Source organism: Rosa chinensis, chromosome 2 (assembly GCF_002994745.2).
Source record: "Rosa chinensis cultivar Old Blush chromosome 2, RchiOBHm-V2, whole genome shotgun sequence".
Taxonomy (NCBI): domain Eukaryota; kingdom Viridiplantae; phylum Streptophyta; class Magnoliopsida; order Rosales; family Rosaceae; genus Rosa; species Rosa chinensis.
The window spans coordinates 23,081,457-23,106,391 of record NC_037089.1 but is presented as its reverse complement, the minus strand read 5'-3'; the positions used below and the strand labels follow the sequence as shown (position 1 = coordinate 23,106,391).

At 41.7% G+C, this 24,935-nt stretch overlaps 3 protein-coding genes across 3 annotated transcripts; 2 read left to right on the top strand and 1 right to left on the bottom strand.

Annotated features, from left to right (window-relative positions):
- Nucleotides 1-118: 118 nt before the first annotated feature.
- Nucleotides 119-1,567, bottom strand: LOC112183937 (disease resistance RPP13-like protein 4). The gene has a single exon (XM_024322255.1). It carries the CDS (start codon nt 1,565-1,567, stop codon nt 119-121), a length of 1,449 nt encoding a protein of 482 aa, XP_024178023.1.
- Nucleotides 1,568-8,447: 6,880 nt separating this feature from the next.
- LOC112183935 (disease resistance protein At4g27190) lies at nt 8,448-17,350 on the top strand. The gene is made up of 3 exons (XM_024322253.2): nt 8,448-10,832; nt 16,587-16,943; nt 17,054-17,350. The coding sequence occupies exons 1-3, from the start codon at nt 8,448-8,450 to the stop codon at nt 17,348-17,350; spliced, it is 3,039 nt and encodes a 1,012-aa protein (XP_024178021.1).
- A 4,694-nt stretch (nt 17,351-22,044) lies between these two features.
- Nucleotides 22,045-23,059, top strand: LOC112190762. The gene is made up of 2 exons (XM_024330243.2): nt 22,045-22,676; nt 22,757-23,059. Exons 1-2 carry the CDS (start codon nt 22,440-22,442, stop codon nt 22,970-22,972), a joined length of 453 nt encoding a protein of 150 aa, XP_024186011.1. The 5' UTR covers nt 22,045-22,439; the 3' UTR covers nt 22,973-23,059.
- Nucleotides 23,060-24,935: the final 1,876 nt, after the last annotated feature.

Sequence of the window (24,935 nt, the reverse complement as noted above, 5' to 3'; positions counted from 1 at the left end):
ATTAAGGAACAAAATACACAAATATATTATTATTCACAAAATAAAACAAATAGCTTACGATAGAACCCACAACGTTCAATTCAAGTATTCAAGACATGTAAAGGTAGAATTGGACCAACTAGATCGGAGCATTATTTTGCTCATCTACCAACAATTTTGAAACTGCGCAGTACTGCATACAAGGAAACTCTCTCTTGAGTCTCTCCAAGCCTGGCGATTTCAGTTTTTTGAGGAAATGGAGACGCAAGATTTCCACTTTCCAGTGCTCATTAGTTTCCCCATGAGACAAGCTATTAAGTTCCCCACCCATTATATAGAGCTTCTTTAACTTCTTCAGTTTGCTAGGCTTCAACCCTTCTGGTAAATTCGATATTGGAAGGCCTTGAAGATCAAGTTTTTCTAAGTTGGATGGAAACGATAATTTCCCGGACTCCTTGTCGATATCTTTTTTGAAATTTGAAGAAAGCACTCCCCATGATATTTTCAGGTGGCGAAGAGAAGATACACCCTCTAGCTTTGTGAATTCTCCTTGTTGAACGGAAGCCTCATTTCCCAAGTGTATGCTGAGCCGCCTTAGATTCTTCAACTTGGCAAGCTCACCAAGCCGGCAGGGAGTTTTCTTCAGTGTTCCTATCAGAAAACCTTTTAGTACTTGAAGGGAAGCAAGTTTTTGAAGCCCTTTCGGCATGCCTTCCAGTAAGAAACACTCCGATACATCCAAATGTGTGAGCTTCTTCAGTGAAGAGATATCCGAAGGTAACCTCTCTAAGTCGTGACATGCTCTCAGATCGAGAATTTCGAGGCTGATAAGACTCAAGATGGAATCAGGGAGTTGGGTAATTCTCGATATTCCTCGGAGGCTTAAATACTTCAAGTACTTCTGAGCCCCCAATCCATTTAGAATTCCCTCAGCTGATGAGGCACCAACAGATCTTCGATGTTCCAATTCAATGTGATGTGTAGGCGAGTTCTGCCACCGTCCAAGCTGAAGAACCTCAACCTTCTTCAACTCCTCTAGTCGTTTTTGTTCCAAATCAAGATATTGAACATTTACATTGAATAATGTCAATAGAGTATTCAACTCAGCACCCTCGGGAATTGGTTCAACTTTTACTGGATCCTTAGAAACTAAACATGCGCGCCTCCAAGTTGGAATGGAATAAGATGGCATCATTGGCCATATTGAATCAAAGTGGAATAGCCTAGCCTCACTGGCCAAGGATATCAACATGCGACGAATCCAAGGGTGCATAGTACAACTTTTGACAAGTAATTCACAGTTGGGCTCACCTTCACCTGGTTGAATCAAGTCCTTCCTCATGAGCTTTTCGAAGATTTCTTCTCCGATCTCTTCTGCTCTCTTCTCTTTGGTAGATGTAATGAAGCCCTCGCCTATCCACCAGTAGATTAGAGGCCTCTTCTTTATGGCATTATTTTCGGGGAAGATCGACAAAGAAAGCAAGCAGACCTTCAATTCCGTGCCGTCAAGGTCTTCATAACTCCTCCTGATGTTGGCAATGACATCAGATTCTTTTTCCTTGCCCATTCTTGGCCGCTCCTCTGACATTTCTTGAGTTACATCTAAGTTGTCTAACAGCTCTCTGGCATTGGTATCGCCAGATGCTGCAGTGGACTGATTATCTGTTCTATTTTCTTTACAATTGGTGCTATGGAAAGAAATCAAGAGATGGATGAGGAGAGATCAAATTCAAACCTGGGTATATGATACTTTGAGTGGAAACCACGGATCTGCAACAAAAGTTGATAGGTGGATAGGTGAGTCCTCTTTTTATATATGTTTAGTAAAGCCAACTCTCTTTTTTTTTTTTTTTCAGTGAAGCCAACTTGATCAATAGAGCCATAGAGGCTTCTTCATGTTGAGTGTTTCTCTGAGAATTTTTTAGTACTTTTGAAGTTTTGATTACATTACTTCAAAGAAGAGAAAAGGAAAAGGAAAATGGTCGAATATGGATAACATGATTTGTGGGGTGATCAATAAAATTGACCCTACAATCAAAGCAATTAAAGGGAAGTAATAGCAACAGTAAATGCAACGGTTAATGTAGCTATAAATGTGATGATAAATGCGACATTCAGTATGACAATCATGGCCGCCAATAAGTGACGATTATTGCAGGAGTGAATACGGCCTTAATGGTGGCGTGCCGCTCAAGTCACTGCAACTTGCTGTGCAAGTTTACTTGCAGCCCACGCCGAAATACACCTATAAATAGGCTGCTCGACGTTGAGGTAAGGCATCGAATTCCAATTCTCTCTACTCCACTACTAAGAAACGTACTGACTTAGGCATCGGAGAGTTTTCTGCAGGTACCCCCCCTTCTCCTTGAGCCGACGATCAAACTCCAGGTCAACGCTCAAAGGAAGCTTCTCGATTGTTCCCAAGTCAGCTCCCGCTCCAGTCCGCATTAATTGTTGGGTCAAACTCCTCTACGGAATTTTTCACCTCCAACATGATTCTTTTACTTTTTTGTGGGACATTTCAAGTTCGACATATATGAGTTTGATTGAAAAAATATATACCCCTTATCATATATGAGTTTCGAAAATGATTGAAAAAATCCTTCGATTAATTTGGACTACCCCTCATATACGTGCGATCGATGCACGTATGACTGCTAAAGGCAACTTAATTGTCACTCACTTAAGAAGATTTGTATTTATGTTTTTCTTTTTAATTGTGTGTTGTTAATAAAATAACTGTTTAAATGATTTTATTATGAGTTTTTATTTTTGAGAATAAGAGGTAATTTGGATAATTCATATTTTGGTGAAGCGTGAGTGCTTCGCTTTCGCTTTATACTTTTATAGTATAGTAAGTAAATATAGCTAGCATAGATAGATAGATTATATCTATAGACAAAACTTGTGAATTATTAATTACCGAATAATTTTCAGTTTTCTATTGACATTTTTAAATCTATCGAAGTTGATTGAACAAATGGTTTATTTATTTGGCAAATCAATTCTTTGAGTGCTATATTTTTATTCCAAAACAACTATGCATGCATGTTCCACACTTCTCCAGAATAATATCTCTATTACTCAACTGAAATCTTTTGAATCGAAAAGGTCTGATGCAGTTGATCATATAGCTGGAGAGTGATTTCGAATTTTCAATACAGTCCAGGCCAGATCCGAGCTCTCCAACCAAATTAATATACACTCTGCTACCTCAACCGGGTTCCACCTGGCCTCCAACGGTCATTAGATTGTTACAAGTAAGTTAGGTAACCGCAGATGCTTAATTTATTTATTTTTATTTTATCTAACATCGAAATTGTGAATATGTTGATAGGAGAGTCGCACAGAGAAAATGTATGCGCAGCTAATAACTAAGTGTATTAGTTAACTAAGTGCATTAGTTAGCAAAATAATGTGAATGAAACACTTGGTTCCAAGAAAGACGTTGATTTTTGGGATAGAGTACAAAACAGCATAATCTCAACTTGCACTTGTAGTCTGTTATCTTTTGTAAATTCTGCTTTCTTAACGAAATCAATTTGAACCTCGAGGTTTCAATGCTGCGTTATGTAGTTCGTTATAAAAGCATTGTCGTTTGTTATATAACCCCAGTGCAGATGCTTATATAGTGATGGAGACTCAGATCATAAAATCATTGAAAATATAAACCATCTTTATCCAAAAATTTCACAGGTTTGACTTGGATTCGGCATTTGCACAAAGGCGAGTACCATGGCATTGGATGTTGCTGAATTCCTGTGGAACAAGTTCTTGAAGTCTCTAGCAGAGCTAGAGTCTGAATCTAATTCAGGTTCTATTACCATGTCTGTCTTCAAATCATCTATAAAAGAACTCGTGTCTGATTTCAAAGCAATGAAAGATGTTGTGAATGAGAGAGATACAATGCCGAAACCTTATACCCGCTCAAAAATTATTGATGTGCTCTACAATCTCAACGATGCATTGGCCGAGTGCCGAGTCTTCGCACATGAGTGCATAGAAATAACTGATATGTACTCACGCTTCAACTTTCGAAGATTTACTTTCATCTCAAAGATAAAGGGTCGGCTGGCCAAAATAAAACAGGAGCTTGAGGACTTGCCGCAACAACAAAATGGCAATCCTCGGGAAAAGACCGAATTCACTGGATCCGGACCTAAACTTTCAGCCAAAGTTTTCGGATTTGATGAGCAATTAAAGGAGATTAATGAAAAGTTGCTACAAGCAGGGGGTTCCAGTTCTAGCAGTACTGGTAAATTGACGGCAATTGGGGTAGTTGGCATTGCTGGAGTGGGTAAGACCACCCTGGTTCAGAAGGTTTTGGAGAGCGAGGAAGTGATGAAGAAGTTTAATCATATACTGTGGCTGCCCTTTTCGGGTATGAGTGAAGGAGAACAACAATATAGTAGGTTTAGCTTTGAAACACGTATCTTCGATGGTAATGGCCGTACCATAGAGGAGAGGGTTGTTGGCCTTGACAAGCTCCTGGAAAGGCTAAGCCGCCTGCTGTTATCAGGTAAATGCTATTTGATTGTGTTGGATGATGTGTGTCATCGGCACATTAACATTATGGAACGCTTATGCAGCGGATTGCCCAAGCATATTGGTAGTGCTATAATTGTCACTACTAGATTGAAGGAAGTAGCTCTGAAGCTGGGGAAACAACATGAGTTGAAATTGGTTCACGTGCCTCTGGACCGAGAGATTTGTGGGCGTATATTTGAGGAGATTTACAGGGCTAGAGTGGGGAAGCTGAGTGAAGAAGTTACGAGAAAGATTGAGGACATCAAGGATCGGTGCCACGGTCTACCGTTGGTCGCCAAGACAATCGCAGACACTCTTGATCCTGTGGAAGACTATCAGTCTGACTTGTTATCCGCTGTACCCCTTTTCAGATTGTAACTTACATTCAAATTATTTATGTATTTATTATTCTTCAAATTAATTTCACGTAATGTCAGCATTAATATTTGTTCGATCTTCAAGCCTGGTAAATCTCCGTTGATCTTGAAGGAGATCTCTCAGTAGATTAAAGTGTTGCTTTTGTATATATATCTCTTTAACTGAAGATCTAGAGAGCTGATGAAGAATTAGCAAGCTAGGAATTACGGGGCTAAAATCTGTCTTCGATCACTTGAAAACTAAGATGGTGAGTGATTTATTGGGGGGATTAAGTTAGCAAATTAAACTGATCAAGATCGAGGCTTAATTACCCAAATCACTAGCAAAAGTGAAACATTTTGTCGAAAATTCACGCCATTTTCTTCTAAAATTGTGTTTATTTCCTAAAAATTAACAAATTTGGATTAGTTACAGATTAATTCATTCGAGGCTTGAAATCCACAAGAACCCAACCCAACCCAGCCATGGCTCTCTTTCTACTTCACTTCCGAAGCCCAAGAAATCTCTCCACCTCCGCACGACGACCTCTCTCATCTCACTCCCAGTCTCAGCTTCTTCCTCTGCCGCTCTCCAAGCCTTGAATTTCGATTGCGACAGCGTCATCCTCAAGTCGGAGCACTTGCACCGCCAAGCTTACAACGACGCCTTGTTCGCTGCTCCTCTCAGCCCCTCAATTGAAAAATTTGATATTTTGTGTTTTGGTACTTTCCGGAAGACGATGAGGGCCGAGCCAAGATCATATTTGGCTCCTCCAGCAATGAAGATTTCGCTGAGTACATATTTGGTCAAGTAGGAACAAATCCGTACAGCCAATTCAGGCGTTCATCAGACGTGGTTAGGCGTCGCCGAGGCGAGCCCGGGGCGCGCTCCGGTGTGAGGCGACCAGAAAAAGCCTCGCTGGATCAAACTGAGACGTGCTGCTGGAAAAGCGGCCGCCCAGGCGATGGAGCGTCGCTTTTTTGCAGAAGCGGCGCCTCAGGCGGCAGTGCGAGGAAGAAGAAGACGCGAGGGTCATTTTTATTCTTTTTCTTTCCGTCAAAACGACGTCGTTTTGACTTTTTTTTTTCTTTTTTTTTTTTTTAATTTCCCCCATACGAAGTCGACATCTATCACATTGAGTTGTCTACTTCTATCAGATTGAGAAGCAAACTTTTTCTCTCTTCTTCTTCGTCATCGGCGACCTCCGACAAGTCGCAAGTCACTCTGGTCTCTGTGGCTTCTAGCGAAGGAAGGCGAGAAGAGTTCCACACCGAAACGATGACGCGTCGGGGAATCTGGAGTACGATTTCTATTGGAACCCAAAAAAGTGAAGGTAAGCTCTGTAAATGAAGTTTTTTGGGATTTTTGGGTACTATGTGCTGAAGTGGGTATCAATGGTGTTTGGTATCATCTGCATCTCATATGGGTATGAGAAATTTTTGTTCTTTAATTGTAATTCTAGTCTCGTATTTGAGTTCTTTGTTTGCAACCAATTTTGAAATATAGGAAGAGTTGTCATTGACTTTTTAATGTGTTTAAGCTTGAATGATGAAATCAATGTCCAATTCATGGTGTTAATTGATCCACGAGAGTTCTATATGTTTGAACTTCAAGAGTTCTATATCTCGGTACTCATTATATGCTTCCTTGTGCCCTCAGGCAGAGACCATTGTGAGGTCGAAGATGGCTTGGATTTACGGCCAGCAGAGGAATGTCTCGGCTCAGTTGCTGCGTCTCTTTTTCCATGACTGCTTCATTGAGGTAAAGAACTCAGATTCTTCATGACTTTGGTGTGAGTTTTTTTGTGATATGGCTTTAATTTCTGGTTTGAAGTATCGAAATATAAGGATATATGGATTCTTGAAATTACGGATTTCTTGATTGTTTGTGGCTGATCAGCTTGGCATTGAATGTGGTTTGGGGTTTTGCTCAAATCGGTTTTAGTTGCTCTGCTCTTAACCATTGAAATTATTTCTTGACTCTTGTAATTTAGGGATTTCTTGACTCTTGAAATGCTTAAAATGTAGCTTGTTTCTTTGGATTTTCCTATATGGGTGTTGTTTGGAACCTTATTTAAGTATATTCATATTATTTATAAATGTAGTGTATTATTATAATAATTACGGGAAAAGCGATCGCCTCAACGCCTTGAGGCACTCGCCTCGCGAGGCTCTAGGTGGTCGCCTTCGCCTTCGCTTTCGCATTTGAAAACACTGGTTGCACCTTCCTTGTTTCCAAACTTTGATGTAGATATGAAAGGCCCTACAGAGGACTCAGAAGGCGGAGGAAATTCCACAATTTTGTGTACTGACAGAAGTAGACATCGCAGGAAGTCAACCTCAGATTAATTAATAGCAGTAGCTAGCACTAGGGGAATTGACCAGCCGCAATTTTTATGGACCAGGCCAGCCCTTGCTCTTTCCCGATGTAATCTATATTTATCTGTATCGTTTACATGAGCAGAGCAAACGGATAGAGAGAAATCAGCTCAAACATTTTACCGAGGTTTGAGCTGAGATGTAAGTAGAGAATATGATAAGGTCATTAAGGCATTACTCACTAATTCTGGTATAATGAAGAGAAATCAACCAATTCTTGTTATGGTTCCGTGCTTTCTACGGTATTGTATTGTCACTTGATTTTTCCTAAAGGTTAACGGAGTTGAGTGGCTGTTAACTTGCTCCTAAAGAAAAGTATGATTCTGATCTAAGTATGTTAGGTTTGATTTGCGGTGAAGAAAGAAATCAAGATTGACAAAATAATGAAGGAAACAGAGATTGCTGGGACTGGTTCTCTCTCCTCACTTGTTTAGACTGACGTTTTCCTTAGGCCAGTTAGTGACTGGTCTTTCTGTGCCTTTTTTTTAATATTTTTGTTTACCTGTCTTCATGTTGATACACTGATGCTTGACTTGGTTGACACTTCTACCTGGCTTGGTTGACGGTCTATCTTCGATTCTCTTTACACATATCAAAGATAACAGAGAGCTGCTTTCTTGTCCATTGTGCTATACTTTTCGATCTAGAATTCAAGTTGCCCAAAGCTCCAGAGAAACTGAGAAACAGCTCTTCATCCTTTGATATCATAAACTGAAAGAGAGTACTTTCCCTCATCGTTTTCGTTTCTGTTCTGTTATCATTTTCTTGTCGAACGAGGCATACAAGGTACGTCCTTATTTTTGTTATTACCCTAATATCATATATCCCACTGCAAAACAGGATTTGTTACCCCTGATATCAAAATTTACTACATTCTTAATCTTTGGTTGCTCTATTTCATGTTTGCTTAATTGATTTTCTTGGGCAAGTTATTACAGCTCTCTGCTTTTACGTACTTCAAACTTAGTAACTGTCATTTAAAAACTCTCTGGTCATACTTTAAGTTATTGTTCCTCTAAGATTTGTTGTAGGCCGGCCGGCCGGCTTGCAGGTAATTTGTTTTGTTGCGTCATCGAACTTTTAGTTTGATTGTTACTGAATTAGAAAAAGCAAGACCAACTTATATAAGTATATATTGCCTTTAGATTTCCTAGTTTTCTTCCTTGGAGTTGAACCTCATGATTTGCTTGATAGTATTCAACAGGCATGGAAGCCATGGATTCAATTCTTTCAAAAATTGCCGAGTACACAGTTGAACCCGTTGGACGCCAAGTGGGTTATGTAATTCACTGCAACAGAAACCTTCACCACCTACAATATGGAGTGAGATGGTTAAAAGCTGAGAGAGACTATTTAATAACTGAGGTTGATGCGGCTGAAATAATAAATGAACGAGCTCAACCTGCTTTACAGGATTGGCTGGCAAGAGCGGAGGCGATCACTGTAATGGCAGAGGACCTTCTGAGAGATGGAAATCGAGCAAATCTGGAATGTCTCCATGGGTTTTGTCCTAATCTGAAGTACCGTTATCGGCTAGGCAGGAGATCAACAGGATTGCTGGATGAGATTGAGATGTTCCTGCACATAAAAGAAGCACTAATCTTGCAAATGGAGTGGGGTGTATCCACCGGGGAGTACCAGGCTTTTCGATCAAGGACGTCAACTGTGAGGCAAATCATGGATGAACTGAAGAAGTCTAGTGCCCGCAGGATTGGGGTGTGTGGACCTAGAGGTGTGGGTAAAACTCTACTTGGCAAAGAAGTTTATAGGCAAGCTAGAAAAGATAAAAAGTTATTTGATGATGTGGTTATCCTATTAGATGTCAAGAAAAATCCAGACCTGGAAGTAATTCAGAGCAAGATTGTTCGTCAGTTAGATATGAAGATTCTTGACGATGAGAATTTAGACGGAAGAGCAAATCATCTACATGCCAGGATACTAAACAAGAAGATTCTTGTGATTCTGGATGATGTTTGGGAACATATTGACTTGGATGCTCTGGGACTTCCTAGTGTCCCTACTTGTAAGATATTGCTGACATCTATAAGTAGAGAAGCATTATCTGATACAAAGATGCAGAAGGTGTTCGCACTCGACATTTTAACAGAAGAAGAGGCTTGGTTTCTGTTTAAGAACAAGGCAGGTGATGTTCTTAAAGAAAACGTTAATATAGTAAGTGTGGCAACTCAAGTTGCTAAAAGATGTGAAGGTTTGCCCATCTCAATTGTCATAGTTGCAAGCTCTTCGAAGGGAATATCTACTTTGACTTCATGGGAAAATGCTTTGAGATGCCTTGAAGAGTTTGATACGGATCACGGGATCACACGAAGCCCACACTTGGGGATAGAGTGGAGTTACAATCAATTGAATGATGAGGAAGTGAAGCAGTTGTTCTTGCTATGTGGATTTGCAATATGGGGAAAAGATATTTATTTGCCAGCCTTGTTGAAATTTAGTATGGGTCTGGGCCTCTTCAGTAAGGCATACACAATGGAGCAAGCAAAAGATGCATTTCAATCATCGGTTGAAAAACTCAAGGATTTTTGTCTACTGACAGACAGTGATGATGATAACAGATATGTCAGAATGCATGACCTTGTACGTGATGTTGCTAACCAGATTGCATTCCGAGATGGACACATCTTATCATCGGCAGAAGATGGGGGTGAGTATGAGTTAAAAGAATGGCTAGATAAGGATTTCTTCAAGAAGTGCAGTATGATGTCTTCACAATCCAGTACTGTTCCTGCGCTCTCTGAAGTAACCAGGATACACCCCAAATTAAAAATGCTTTATTTGCACGGTAAAGGTGATAACTCGGTGGAGATGCCATCCAACTTTTTTAGGGAGATTCAGGAACTCAAAATGTTGGATTTAACCAGACTGCATCTGCTGTCACTACCTTCATCTCTTCAGTTCCTGAAGAATATGCATGCCTTATTTTTAAATCAATGCACCTTGGGAGACGTTGCTTTAGTTGGGCAGCTAAATAACTTAGAAATTCTCAGCTTTTCTCAGTCCAGTGTCAAACAATTGCCTAAAGAAATAGGGCATTTGACTCGTCTTCGGTTGTTGGATTTATCTGATTGCTCTGAACTTGAAGTTATTTCACCCAATGTCATATCAAGCTTGGAGAGACTAGAAGACTTGAGAATGAGAAACAGCTTTAACAAGTGGGAGGCTGAAGGTAAAAGAAGCAACGCAAGCCTTTCTGAGCTGAAGTATTTGTCTCAGTTATCCGTATTACAGATACATATTCTGAATGCTGACATTCTTCCAGCAAACTTGTTCTCACGCAAGTTAGAAAGATTCAATGTTTTTATTGGGGGCGAGTGGGTTGAGAGATATACTCGAAAGACACTGCTAATGGTTGAGACGACACTCAACACACTAAAACTCAAGCCCACTACCAGCGCTGAAGGATTGGATACAGGACTAAAATTGTTGCTGAAGATAACTGAAGACTTGTCCTTGGATGGAACAGAGGGTGTCAATAAGGTGCTCGATAAATTAGATACTCAAGATTTGGAGCATTTGAAACATTTGCAAGTCCAAAACAATGTTGATATAAGATATCTCATTAACAGGGAGGTACGTTCTCCGCTGTCAGTTTGATGAGTTTGCTATGATTATGGTACATCTTATTATCTATTGTTATGTTCGCTACGTTTTTTTTTTTTGTCATTCTTTTTGCAGTCGTCTTGAGAATTATTGAGATTGCATCTATCATTTTCCTCTCATTCCAATTTGATTAATTGTATGCCGTTAATTCATAACTTGTTGTAGAGAAACTGAATTTGGGAGGAATTTGCTGTGTATTCTCATTGATAATAGGCGCCTCTTTATATAGAGGATTACAATGCATAGAATCTCAATCATACAAGGAAAGTAATTCTACATTGATTAGGATTCTAGATCCTTCTAATTAAATCCTATTACCACTAGGTCAAGTAACCTAGAGTTTGGGCTAAACACAAATTAGGTTTTCCTTGAACACTCCCCCTTGTGTTGCCCAAACGCGGTGCTTCTCTCGTTGCCTCATTAAAAACCTTGTCGAGTAACAAAAACCCAGTGGGACAAAAATACCTCGGTCGAAGGGGGAAAAGAGCACAACACACCCTTCACGATTCGAGATGAACATGTAGACATCTCCCCCTGATGTCTGCGCCTCCCCCTGATGACTACGATCATGGGAGTTCAGATAATTTCCGCAAGCCAATTCTTGCCACATGTTTCTCGAACGTGGATTTGGGAAATGACTTAGTAAACAAGTCTGCCACATTGTCCTCAAATCGGACCTGGTTCACTTTGATCTTGAGGAGCTTCTGTTGTTGCTGATTGTAGAAGAATTTAGGTGATATATGCTTGGTGTTGTCGCCTTTGATGTAGCCTTGCTTCATTTGTTCAATGCAAGCAGCATTATCCTCATATATGCTCGTTGGCTCATCTGTGGTAGACTTCAAACCACAATTGCTTCGAACATGCGTAACTATGGATCGAAGCCATATACATTCACGGACTGCTTCGTGAAGAGCAATAATCTCTGCATGATTCGAAGAGGTAGCGACTAAGGTCTGCTTTGTAGACCTCCAAGATATCGTGGTATTTCCCATGGTGAAAACATAACCAGTTTGGGAGCGACCTTTGTGTGGGTCAGAGAGGTACCCAGCATCAGCAAAACCTTCCAAAACACTTATATCGTTTTGGGTTGGGGATAGGGAACGCGGTCCACCATGTGTGGCGTCCCTAGCACTTGATGGGTCCGAATCCATCATCTCTCTATAGGGATAGAACAAGCCCATATCGATCGCACCACTTAGGTATCGAAAGATATCTTTAACACCAGTCCAATGGCGTCGTGTAGGCGCAGAGCTATATCTAGCTAGCAAGTTCACAGCAAATGAGATATCCGGTCTTGTGCATTGTGCCAAGTACAATAATGCGCCTATTGCACTTAGGTAGGGCACTTCAGCCTCCAGCACATCCTCATCGTCATCTTTTGGACGAAATGGATCCTTCTTTGGATCAAGACTACGGATGACCAATAGGGGTGCTTGAAGGCTTAATCTTATCAGTGTTGAAACGCCTAAGCATCTTTTAGGTATAAGCTGATTGATGAATCAGGATACCATCTCTACGGTGCTCGAGTTCTAAACCGAGGCAAAACCGTGTTTTCCCAAGATCTTTCATCTCAAACTCGGATTTCAAGTGTTCAGCGGTTTCCCTTAACTCTTTAAGGGTGCCAATTATGTTCATGTCATCAACATAAACCGCTACTATTGCAAATCCGGAACTTGTCCTTTTTATGAACACACATGGGCATAGTTCATTGTTGACATATCCCTTTCCAATCAAGTAGTCACTTAGACGGTTATACCACATCCGCCCGGATTGTTTCAATCCATATAGTGAGCATTTCAATCTAATCGCAAACGCGCTCCGTGGTTTAGAGCCACTTGATTTGGGTAATTGAATTCCGTCTGGAATCTTCATGTATATCTCTGTATCTAGATCCCCATATAGATACGCAGTAACCACATCCATAAGCTGCATATTCAGTTTTTCGGAAACTACCAAACAGACAAGGTAGCGGAACGTAATGACGTCCATTACGGGAGAATAGGTCTCCTCGTAGTCGATTCCAGGGCGTTGTGAGAAACCTTGCGTCACAAGGCGAGCTTTGTACCTTACAATCTCGTTTTTCTCATTACGCTTTCTAACGAATACCCATTTGTGACCAACTGGTTTGGTGTTGGGCGGTATTGGCACAACTGGTCCGAATACCTTTCTTTTCGCTAGAGAATCAAGTTCTGCCTAGATCGCATCTTTCCACTTTGGCCAATCGGCTCTACGTTGGCATTCATCAACGGAGCGTGGTTCGATGTCATTGGTCTCAATAATCTCACGCGCCACTGAATACGCGAATACATCATCAATGATGATGGAGTTTCTTTCCCACGTCCCATGTACACTAGTGTAATTAACAGAGATCTCTACGTTCTCAGGGATAGGTTCTGACATTGAGGCGTCCCCCAATGATGTCTCATGGACATAACCATAATCCGGAACATTCTCATGGGACGGATTTTGAGTATCGATGATCAAAGGATTTATCTGTGCCTCATTCGCCTTCTTTCTAGGGCGAGTATCCTTCGAACCAATTGGTCTACCGTGCTTCCTTGCGGGACCTGCGGCCATAGATGCCACATCATTCCCATGGTGGGCAATGACGCCATCTCCTGGTGTCACAGGAGTGGCGTGATGTCCAGTGTTTGGGACATCAATCCTTACAGGCACGTTTGCAACAAGTATGTGTGATCTCGTCACTTTGGCAACATCAGAAAACGCATCAGGCAGAGTGTCTGCTACGTTCTGGAGCTCGATTATTCTTCGCACTTCAAGTTCGGACTGTGCGGTACGGGGATCGAGATGAGACATAGTGGGGACAGACCACGACAATTCTTGTCGTTCCTGTTGAACTTCTGTGTTCTTATCTCCCCCTAACGACGGGAAGACTGTCTCATCAAAGTGACAATTCCCAAATCTAGCGGTAAAGAGATCGCCTGTCAAGAGTTCAAGGTAGCGGACGATCGTTAGAGATTCTATCCAACATTAATGCCCATTCGTCGTTGTGGACCCATCTTAGTACGCTGTGGCGGCGTAATAGGCACATAAATGGCACACCTAAAAATGCGTAAGTGCGAGATATCAGGCTCGTACCCAGTCACTAGCTGTAACGCAGAGTAAGATTGAGTGGCGGTGGGTCGTAGACGAATTAGCGTCGCTGCATGCAATATTGCATATCCCCAAGCAGAAACAGGGAGATTGGTGCGCATAACCAATGTCCGTGCTATCATCTGTAGTCGTTTGATAACGGCTTCTGCGAGACCATTTTGGGTATGAACATGGGGAACTGGATGCTCTACATCAATCCCCAGTGACATGCAATAGTCATCGAATGTTTTCGATGTAAACTCCCCAGCAGTATCAAGTCGAATCGACTTAATAGGGTGGTCAGGGTAGTGAGCCCGTAGACGGATAATCTGGGCGAGGAGTTTAGCATAAGCAGCATTCCGAGTGGACAATAACGCGACATGTGACCAGCGTGTCGACGCATCAACCAATACCATAAAGTATTTAAAAGGTCCGCATGATGGTTGAATTGGTCCACAGATATCCCCTTGGATTCTTTGTAAGAACGGAATAAGTATTTTGGGATCCTTTGCGTAGGACGGTCTCGGTCCAAATTTCCCGAAGGAACAAGCTTTGCAGAAAGAGCGAGGGGCCTTAGAAGCAACCAATGAGGATTTTGGTTGGGCCTGAGCGTCCGTAGCGCTATTAGAAGCAAAGTGTGTGACTACATCTCCCATTATGGCGTTAGAGCCATGGAAAGTGGTGTGTGTAGCGTCATGGCTACTAGGAGGAACAACCATAGCGTCATGCTCATGGTTGGCGCCATTAATGGCGTCATCACATGGGACGTGGGCGGCCTTATGGCGCCCCAAGACAGCTGCAGTTCCAGATGCTGCAATTGTTGCGGTCTTGCTAAGTCCTGGAATCAATTTTCGATTCTTGCTTCTTCTCACTCTGAAGAATGGATGTTCGTGTGAAGTCTTTAGTATACGGAGCATCATATCACGACCAGGATGTCCTAGTCAGTCATGCCAAAGCCAATATGTGTCTGAATCCAAGAGATCTTCTCTTATAATATTATTGGATTCAATAGGTCGAATGGTAGTGACATAAAGTCCACTAGATTGACACATAAGCTTCTCTAAGATGCGCTTTCTTCCGCAATCATTAGAGGTAATGCAAAGGAATTCTATTCCGTTCTCACTATGCGTTTCCTCATGGAATCCGTTGGCTCTAATATCTTTAAAACTCAATAAGGTCCGATTTGCCTTAGGAGCGTAGAGAGCTTCAGTGACTTTAATCAAGGTGCCATTAGGCAAAAGGAATTGGGCCATTCCATGTCCTTGAACTAAACTTGATGGCCCAGCCATCGTAGTCACAGATGAATATGTAGGCAACATCTCTAAGAATAATTGTCTATGTCGTAGAATGGTGTGCGTAGTCGCACTATCCGCAAGACATTGAAGTTCATCCATTCCTTAAAAGATGGTCAGAAAAGTCGTCGCCGGAAAGTTACTGTAGCTGACCGGAAAGTTTCCGGAAGTTGGCCGAAAAAGTCGCCGGAAAAGTGGCCGAAAAAGTCGCCGGAAAAATTGCCGGCGGTGGTTGACCGGCGTTGACCAGATTGCTGACGTGGCACTGATGCTGACGTGGATGCGGATGACGCAAGGATGACGTCAGGGTTTTTATGCTGCTGGGCTTCAGGTTGTTGGCTTCAGGCTGCTGGGCCTAGTACTTTGGCTACAGGGGCTTGGGCTGACCGCAGCTGGGCCTAGGGTTGACCGGAGTTGGGTTTGGTTGACTGAAGCACAGATAGGAGGTGCAGGCGGCGGTTCAGCGGCTCAGTTGGTTCAGGCGGCCGGTTCGAGTCGTTCTAGACCGGTTTCGGTGGTGATCTTTTGGGTCCGGTGGTCTGAGGTCCGTTTGCAGCTTCTGGTGGAGTTTGGTGACGGTGGGCAGGGGGGAAGGCTTCGAACCGGGCAGAGAGGGTAACTGTATTTCCGGTGGCCGGTTCGTATATTTTTCGGCCGAATCTGGGGACAGCGCCGCCGGTTCTGGACTCCTGGAGGTGAGAGCTTCAAGGTGGGCAGCGGAGGTTTCTGGGATTTGAAGGCTACGAATTTAGGGCTTCAGGGTTAGGGTTTCGTGCTGATAACGTGTTGTAGAGAAACTGAATTTGGGAGGAATTTGCTGTGTATTCTCATTGATAATAGGGGCCTCTTTATATAGAGGATTACAATGCATAGAATCCCAATCATACAAGGAAAGTAATTCTACATTGATTAGGATTCTAGATCCTTCTAATTAAATCCTATTACCACTAGGTCAAGTAACCTAGAGTTTGGGCTAAACACAAATTAGGTTTTCCTTGAACATAACTAAATTAAAAAATAGATTTTATTTTTTATTTGTTTGACATTCTTTCTAGAAAAGGACATTGTACCTATCAACAGGAAATTTATTTATTTTTAAATTTTATAATAATATTCGTAGTTGAGTGTACTAAACTTGAGACAATACTAGAACCTTTGACTCTTCAGTGTGTGTTTATGTTGCAATGTACAAATAGAGTGAACAGGGGCTCAAAGCAAAATATTGAGACGATTGTAAATTACTTTCTTTTTACAAAAAGGGTGAATTAAACTATTGTTTCTCTGTACTTAATGGATCTTAATAGATGGATGAGCTTGTATTAACAAATGTGCACTGCAGGTTCTGTTGCGTAACTTAATAAGCTTAACTGTTCACCGATGTGATGGTTCAAGTTTCTTATTGTCACCTTCTATGGCAAGAAGTTTTGTACAACTCAAACATCTTGTAATATCAGAATGTCAAATCATGGAAGAGATAGTATCGACAAAAGAATACAGTGAAGAAAACAAGGATAACATGTTTCCTAAGTTGGAGAAATTGGAGCTAAGTGATCTTCCTCACCTCACTAGATTCTGCTCGGGAGGTTACGTTGAATTTGCATTTTTGGAGAGATTGCAACTAGAGAAGTGTACCAAGTTGGAGACTTTCATCTCTAATCATGAGAGTGCTGCACCACAATTTCTTTTTGACGAGAAGGTGAACTATACCATAAATGTTTATATTTCTTTCATCATATATTTTCAACAGTCACTTATGGAGTCAACAGTTTCTCAATTACGATTTCCTCTAAATGGATGCGCATGCAGATAGGATTTCCAAGGCTGGAGATATTGACCTTCAATGACTTACCTAAGCTGACAACAATGTGGCACGCCCAAATTGCTCAAAACTCTTTTTGCAAACTCAGGGACGTTACAGTTCGACGATGCAATAGTCTTAAAAGCATTTGTCCAGACTCAATAATAGCTGGAGCTTTTCAGGAGCTACAAAATTTGACAGTGGAGGACTGTGCAGTGGAGGAAATAGTTGCCAAGGAAGAGGGACTACGAAAACAAAACCACGATAAGTTCTTCCCAAAGCTAGAGAGAGTGTTTGGAACTTAAAAGTCTATCCCAACTTGAGAGATTCTATCCAAGTATGCCTGCTTTCAGTTGGCCAAACCTCAAAACATTAGTGTTGTTTGATTGTCAGCAGGTGGATATTTTTACCCCGGAACTTTCAGGCCATGAGAAAACACATGACTTGGGCAGTCAGTCTATTCTAGTTAAACAATCTTCTGTTATAATCGATAAGGTTAGTCACTTATGCAATATACATGAGTCAACTGTATCTAATGCTTGCCATGTTAGGAAATCAATCATGTTAAGAAAGTAATCCTAAATATCCTCTGTATGATCTGTAGATATCCGTTACTTTTATACTCCTTTATTATAGCTTGATTATAGGATAAGTGAGATTAGTTACCTTATGAATATAGGTTTGTACCCTCTATATGTAATCTGTATGTAATCGACAATGCATCAATGCAATATCATCTTTCTCATTCTTTCATGGTATCAGAGCAGGACTAAAATCCTGACTCCATAGCCGCTGCACCTTAGCTTTCGTGCAACGAATTTTCTTCTCATTACGTTGTACTCTATATCTCGTACAACAATCCTTAATCTCGTTTCCATGGGAAATCAAAATTTCAGATCATTTTTCATTGATCATTCTGATCATCCGGTCTTGGTGATAGTGTTCAACCAACATAATCGACCAAACCAATCTAATCGGCAAAACGGTTCCTCCGGTTGCAGTCCTCTCTCTGAGCAACAACTTCAACAAGTTTTGGCTATTTTGAATCACAAAGTATCTGATGATTCTTTTAGTCCTCAATCACATTCAGCTACCATCGTTGTTAGGAGCAGCAAGCCCAATCAGTCTAATTCACAAGCCAATGCTGCTGTAACTAAACCAGGTTTATCTAAGATCGCTTCCCGCAACTGGATCATTGACAGCGGGGCGACGGATCACATCTCTTCATCTCCAAAATTATTTTCGCATAAAAGTAAAAATTGTTCATTGCCTCCTGTGTTATTACCTAGCGGAGAGAAGGCTAATATTGTTGCAAAAGGATCATTGCCTCTGAATTCTGTGTATTATCTGCGTGATGTATTGTGTGTGCCTACATTCAAAGTTGATCTATTATCGGTCAGTCGTTTGACAAGGGGCTTGAATTGTTCAGTGACATTTTTCCCATATTGGTGTGTTTTGCAGGATCTGGCTACAAGGAGGATGATTGGTTTGGGTAAGCAGCGTGATGGATTATACTACTTAGTAGCATTGGCAACGAAGAAAATCTTGACCAATTCCAATTCATCACCAAACCATCTACCAGCCTGCAACCTCACAACCTCCTCTACTAATCTCTGGCACAGCCGTTTAGGTCATGTTTCTCATTCCCCGTTAAAATTCATTGCTAAGAATTTCTTAAATCTTTCAGTTCAGCCTATCGATGCTTGCCCTATTTGTCCTTTGGCTAAGCAACATCGCTTGCCATTTGGTGTTAGTTCCATTTCATCTAAAAAACCGTTTGATTTAATCCATTGTGATATTTGGGGTCGATATAAACACTCTTCTCTTTCTGGTGCTCATTACTTTCTAACTATCGTTGATGATTATACTCGTTTTACTTGGATATTCTTGATGAGACACAAAAGTGAAACACAATCACTTTTGAAGCATTTTTTTCGCTATGTGTCTACTCAATTTTCATCACATATTAAGACTTTTCGAAGTGACAATGGTGCTGAATTTCTCTCACTCCAATCTTTCTTCAAGGATAATGGTGTTATTTTCCAACATTCCTGTGTTTACACGCCTCAACAGAATGGGGTAGTGGAACGCAAACATCGCCACATTTTGCAAGTTGCACGGGCTTTGAAATTTCATGCTCACCTCCCTACACAATTTTGGGGAGAGTGCGTTCTTTCTGCCATTCATATCATCAATCGTCTTCCAACTCCTCTTCTTTCTTTTCAAACTCCTTTTGAACGCCTTTACAATAAAATCCCTTCTTTTTCTCACCTTCGGACCATTGGTTGTTTAGCTTACGCTACAAATCCTCGTGTTGTTCATAAATTTTCTCCTCGTTCCATCAAGTGCATCTTCATTGGTTATCCTGCTGGGCAAAAAGCTTACAAATTGTTTGATTTGTCGACTCGACGAATCTTTACTAGTCGAGACGTCATCTTTCACGAAAACATTTTTCCTTATGCCTCTGTTGAGCCCAATTCAGTTTTCCCTCCTTTGGGAACCCCTTCAGGCCCAATTCCAACTTTAATCCCTGACCCAACTCCTTCCAACATTGACTCTCCAATCCCAGTTACATCTCACACCCCTTCGACCCCATCCCATCTTCCAGCCGTTCCACCACCTGCAATTTCTGCAATTGACCCTATCCCAGACCAACCCGTACCCGCATCATCCTTGCCGGCACTCTCTCCGGCGCCTTCTACCCATTCCGATCTCCCAGCCACGTCTTCCTCTTCTTCCCAGTCCATCGCCCCAGAACCCGTTGACCTCGCGCCCCCGTCCTCTCCTCCTCCACCCCTTCGCACCTATGCTCGCCGTCCCACAACCCCAGCACCAGACCCACTCACCCCCTCCTCGACTTCCGACAACCCCGCCTCCCATTCTCCTCCACCAGCAACTCTTCCTTTGCCCGTGCCCGACCCACCCGTAGCAGAGCCCCTTCGTCGCTCCAGCCGGACCACAGCTCCTCCGGTCAAATTCCGGGATTATCTCGTCTCACAGGTCACGCTTCCCCGCTCCGATCAGTTATCCTCATTGTTTCCAGGTCCAACCGGCGGCACCCGCTATCCCCTCTGCAATTATGTTTCGTATCACCGATGTAAGCCTGCACACCAATCTTTCCTTGCTCAAATCAGTCACACCACCGAGCCCCGTTCCTATTCTGAGGCTATCTCCTATCCGGCATGGCAAGAGGCGATGCAGTCTGAATTGCAAGCTCTCCAAGACAACGGAACCTGGACTCTCACTCCTCTTCCGCTTGGTAAGACCCCAATTGATTGTCGATGGGTTTATAAAATTAAACATCGAGCTGATGGTTCCGTCGAGCGATACAAAGCTCGCTTAGTTGCCAAAGGATTTACGCAGCTGGAGGGTGTTGATTATCAAGACACTTTTTCTCCCACTGCCAAGATTATCTCTGTTCGATGTCTCCTTGCTTTGGCATCAGCTCGTGGCTGGTCTCTTCACCAGTTGGACGTCAACAATGCTTTCTTGCACGGCGATCTTGAGGAAGAAATCTATATGTCTCCTCCGCCAGGGCTTCGGAGACAGGGGGAGGAACACTTAGTCTGCCGACTTCACAAGTCGTTGTATGGCCTAAAGCAGGCGTCCCGTCAGTGGTTTGCTAAATTCTCAGAGGCTATTCAGTCTGCCGGATATGTACAATCAAGAGCTGACTACTCTTTGTTCACCAAGAAACACGGCAAGTCCTTTACTGCTCTCCTAATTTATGTTGATGATATTTTAATTACCGGAAATGATCCAGTGAGTATTGCTGCACTCAAGAATTTCCTCCATTCCCATTTCCGTATTAAAGATCTAGGAGACTTGAAATATTTTCTTGGTATTGAGGTTTCAACCTCTAGCAATGGGATCTTTATCTCTCAACGTAAATATGCATTAGAAATTGTCAAGGATGCAGGGTTAATAGGCGCAGCCCCTGCTGACAGCCCTATGGAAAAAGGTTTAAAATTGTCTGACAAAAGTGACTTGCTAAAAGATCCAGCTCGTTACCGAAGACTTGTTGGGAGATTAATATATCTTACAGTTTCGAGACCAGACATTACATATTCGGTACATGTACTAAGCAGGTTCATGCATCAGCCACGAAAGCTGCATATGGAAGCAGCTTTGCGTGTTGTCCGGTATATTAAGAAGGCACCAGGTCAAGGATTGTTCTTTTCTTCTAAAAGTGATTTTAGATTGCGTGCTTTCTGTGATTCTGATTGGGCAGGTTGTCCAATTACTAGGAGATCCACCTCAGGTTATTGTGTCTTTCTTGGTCCCTCATTGGTTTCATGGAGATCAAAGCGACAGAAAACTGTTTCCCTTTCTTCAGCTGAAGCAGAATATCGAGCAATGACTGGTGCTTGTTGTGAACTCACATGGCTTCGATATCTTCTCAAGGATTTGGGAGTATTGCATCAAGAACCAGCTCTTCTATATTGTGATAATAAAGCAGCGCTGCACATTGCAGCAAATCCTGTCTTTCATGAGCAGACTCGACACATTGAAATGGACTGTCACTATATAAGAGATAAGATACAAGATGGATCTGTTGTCACGAAGTTTGTGGGTTCTACACATCAATTGGCAGACGTTTTCACCAAAGCTTTGGGAAAGGAAATCTTCATTCCTATGGTTGGCAAGTTGGGAGTTAGAGACATTCACTCTCCAACTTGAGGGGGAGTGTTAGGAAATCAATCATGTTAAGAAAGTAATCCTAAATATCCTCTGTATGATCTGTAGATATCCGTTACTTTTATACTCCTTTATTATAGCTTGATTATAGGATAAGTGAGATTAGTTACCTTATGAATATAGGTTTGTACCCTCTATATGTAATCTGTATGTAATCGACAATGCATCAATGCAATATCATCTTTCTCATTCTTTCATGCCATACTCATTCATTCTAACATATATATATAATATACACATTGATAATATTTCAGACCTCATTCCCCAACCTAGAAGATTTGACCTTAGTCTGTATGGACAATTGGCACAGCCGACCTGCCCCATCAGTATTGTATGCGAAAGCTGTTTTCTCTGGGATCAGTAGTAGACATCCAGATGGCGGATCCCTTCTACCTTTAAGAACTTTGAGGCTGCATGGAATGAAGAAGCCTATGTATCTCTGGGACACCACCGAATCAACTGGCCCAGATTTTCCAATGTTGGAAATTCTAGAGGTGAAGTTTTGTGGATTGAAGAATCTAGAGTTACCTGCAATATCCTTCCAGAATCTAACCATTTTAGAAATAACTTTTTGCTGGCGATTGCAATATTTGGCTACTTACACAGTTGCTCAAGGTTTAGTGAGACTCAAAAAAATGAAAGTTGATGAGTGTAAAAGTATGAAAGAAATCTTCACAAGCGAAGGAATGGAAGAAGATGCAAGTGAATGTAAGATTGTTTTCAGCCGGTTGCAACGTACATTTGGAACTTACTGATTTAATAAGGTTGGAACGCTTTTGCCCGAGAAATTGCAGGGTGAAGGTCCCAGCAACCTTGGGAACTTTAGAGATAAAATGGTGCTCTTTCGAGCTGAAGATTTCCTCCGATGGGGTACTAGAAGAAATTGTTCCCAATATGCATCTAGAGGTACAAAAGTCACATCCCAAAGAAGAGGTAAAGGAAACCTATCTCCTAATGGCTTTTGTTTCAAAACATGCAGCTTTGATAATAGAAATTAATTTCTCTTCTTGTAGGCCTTCCCCAAGAAACAGCCTTCCCCAAACGCCTCTGAAGGAGCTCAACATGCCGAGTATAATCCACGAGAACTCCAAAGCATAGCTATTAAGCTTGATGAAGACATAGGAGGTTTGCGGAATGAATTAAGGCGTCTGCAGAAAGAATTAAGTGCCAAAGAAGCAGAGAGGAGAGATACAGAGCAAAAGCTTGCTGATCTTGTGAGAGCTAAATGATTGTCTGACCCTTCAGGAAGTTAACTTTCAAGATCGTAGTGCAGCACTGCCGCCCTTGTTGAATTTTTGTATAGCAAAGAAGCTCAGTTAATTGTTTACCGTGAATTTATCCTTTGGTCAATTAATAATTAAGCCATTAGCATGGCTGCTTTTTAGCTACCAAATTAAAGTTGATCACCTTTGGTCATTTTCTCATTTACTACATCTCCAATTTTAAATGCATATTTTAGCAAATAGAATAATAATTGAGTCCTTGACCCAAAACCCCAAAATTTAGAAAAATTATCTCACTTACCCCAGCAAGAGATTTTTGTTCTCACCTACCCAAATTAATAGAAAATGACCATTTTGCCCTCAAACTAATTAAAGAATTACAATGATGTCATCAACATCAACCCCTTTCTCTTTCTCCTCCAGATCTGAAACTCTCTCTCTCCTCCCGATCTGAAACTCTCTCTCTCTCCACCTCCAGCCGGCATCGATTCGGTCCAATCTCCACCTCCAGCAGGCGTCGATCCTCTCTCTCTCTCTCTCCACCTCCGGCAGGCGTCGATCCTCTCTCTCTATCTCTCCACCTCCGGTCGGCGTCGATTCGCTCCCCTATCTCCAACTCTGGCGCGGTTCGACATCTAGCCCAGATTCCGCTGCAGCTCATCGGTGAGCTCGGCCGAGTCCAACCGCCGTCGCGCTGACAAGGACGACCAGGCGACGTCGTCGATGGACTCTAGACGCCTCACCGACGATGAAATTGAAACTAAGGACTCCATGGCCGACGCAGAGCTGCCGGCGATTCGCAATGAGGAATTCCGGTGGCAGAGAGTGGAAAAGCTCTGCGAAGATGTCAAACAGTTCGGCCAGGAAATGATTGATGACGGCGGAGGGGCCTAGATAGCTTAGGCAGCAAAAAGCTTCTTCTTCTTCATTCATCAGGTTCCGAAATCGTGTCTGGAGTAGAGGATGAGTTCAGCAACAGCTTCTCTGCGGCAAATGGTCGAACACCTTATATGCACTTTTTTGGAGCTACTTTGCAGCTCAGGGGAGTGAACCCAGTAGTTCAGCCATTGATAGGTTTGAATAAGAATATTCTTGTTTATAATGGTGTGTATTTGTTTTTGAATTTTCGGGTGTTTTGGATTGGTTTGCTTGGTTTTGTGTGTTGGGTTTTGATTTAGTGTGGTGTTTGTATCAGAGGAATATTTAGTGAATTTCTAGCTTTTTTTCCCTTTTTTTTGGTAAAATGGGGCAGAAGGCCTAGAATGGAAGAAAAAATGAAGGAAAAAAAAAGATTTTATTGGGCCAAAAGAAGTGTGTTAAGGGCCTATGGGGGGGCAATAGACGTCTATTGGGGGGCAATAGATGTTTTGAATTGATGTAATATTCTCATTTTTTTTCTTTAATCAAAGTTTTATTTGTCTAAATCTAGAAAGATTAGTTCTTATTCTCGCTTTGGGTTTTGATTTAGTTTGGTGTTGTATCAGAGGAATATTTAGTGAATTTCTAGCTTTTTTTGCCCTTTTTTTTGGTAAAACAGGGCAGAAGGCCTAGAATGGAAGAAAAAATGAAGGAAAAAAAAAAAGGTTTTATTGGGCCAAAAGAAGTGTGTTAAAGGCCTATTGGGGGGCAATAGACGTCTATTGGGAGGCAATAGATGTTTTGAATTCATGTAATATTCTCATTTTTTTTCTTTAATCAAAGTTTTATTTGTCTAAATCTAGAAAGATTGGTTCTTATTCTGGCGTTGGGTTTTGATTTTGTGTGGTGTTGTATCAGAGGAATATTTAGTGAAATTCTAGCTTTTTTTCCTTTTTTTGGTAAAATGGGGCAGAAGGCCTAGAATGGAAGAAAAAATGAAGGAAAAAAAATGGTTTTATTGGGCCAAAAGAAGCGTGTTAACGGCCTATTGGGGGGCAATAGATGTTTTGAATTGATGTAATATTCTTATTTTTTTTCTTTAATCAAAGTT

Excerpts from the sequence above, each read along its gene's own strand:
- LOC112190762 (XM_024330243.2), top strand. The coding sequence starts at position 22,440 with ATGCAAGTGAATGTAAGATTGTTTTCAGCCGGTTGCAACGTACATTTG. Across the intron at positions 22,677-22,756 it reads AGTCACATCCCAAAGAAGAG|GCCTTCCCCAAGAAACAGCC; the intron begins GTAAAGGAAACC and ends CTCTTCTTGTAG.
- LOC112183937 (XM_024322255.1), bottom strand. The coding sequence starts at position 1,567 with ATGTCAGAGGAGCGGCCAAGAATGGGCAAGGAAAAAGAATCTGATGTC.
- LOC112183935 (XM_024322253.2), top strand. The coding sequence starts at position 8,448 with ATGGAAGCCATGGATTCAATTCTTTCAAAAATTGCCGAGTACACAGTT. Across the intron at positions 10,833-16,586 it reads GATATCTCATTAACAGGGAG|GTTCTGTTGCGTAACTTAAT; the intron begins GTACGTTCTCCG and ends TGTGCACTGCAG. Across the intron at positions 16,944-17,053 it reads AATTTCTTTTTGACGAGAAG|ATAGGATTTCCAAGGCTGGA; the intron begins GTGAACTATACC and ends ATGCGCATGCAG.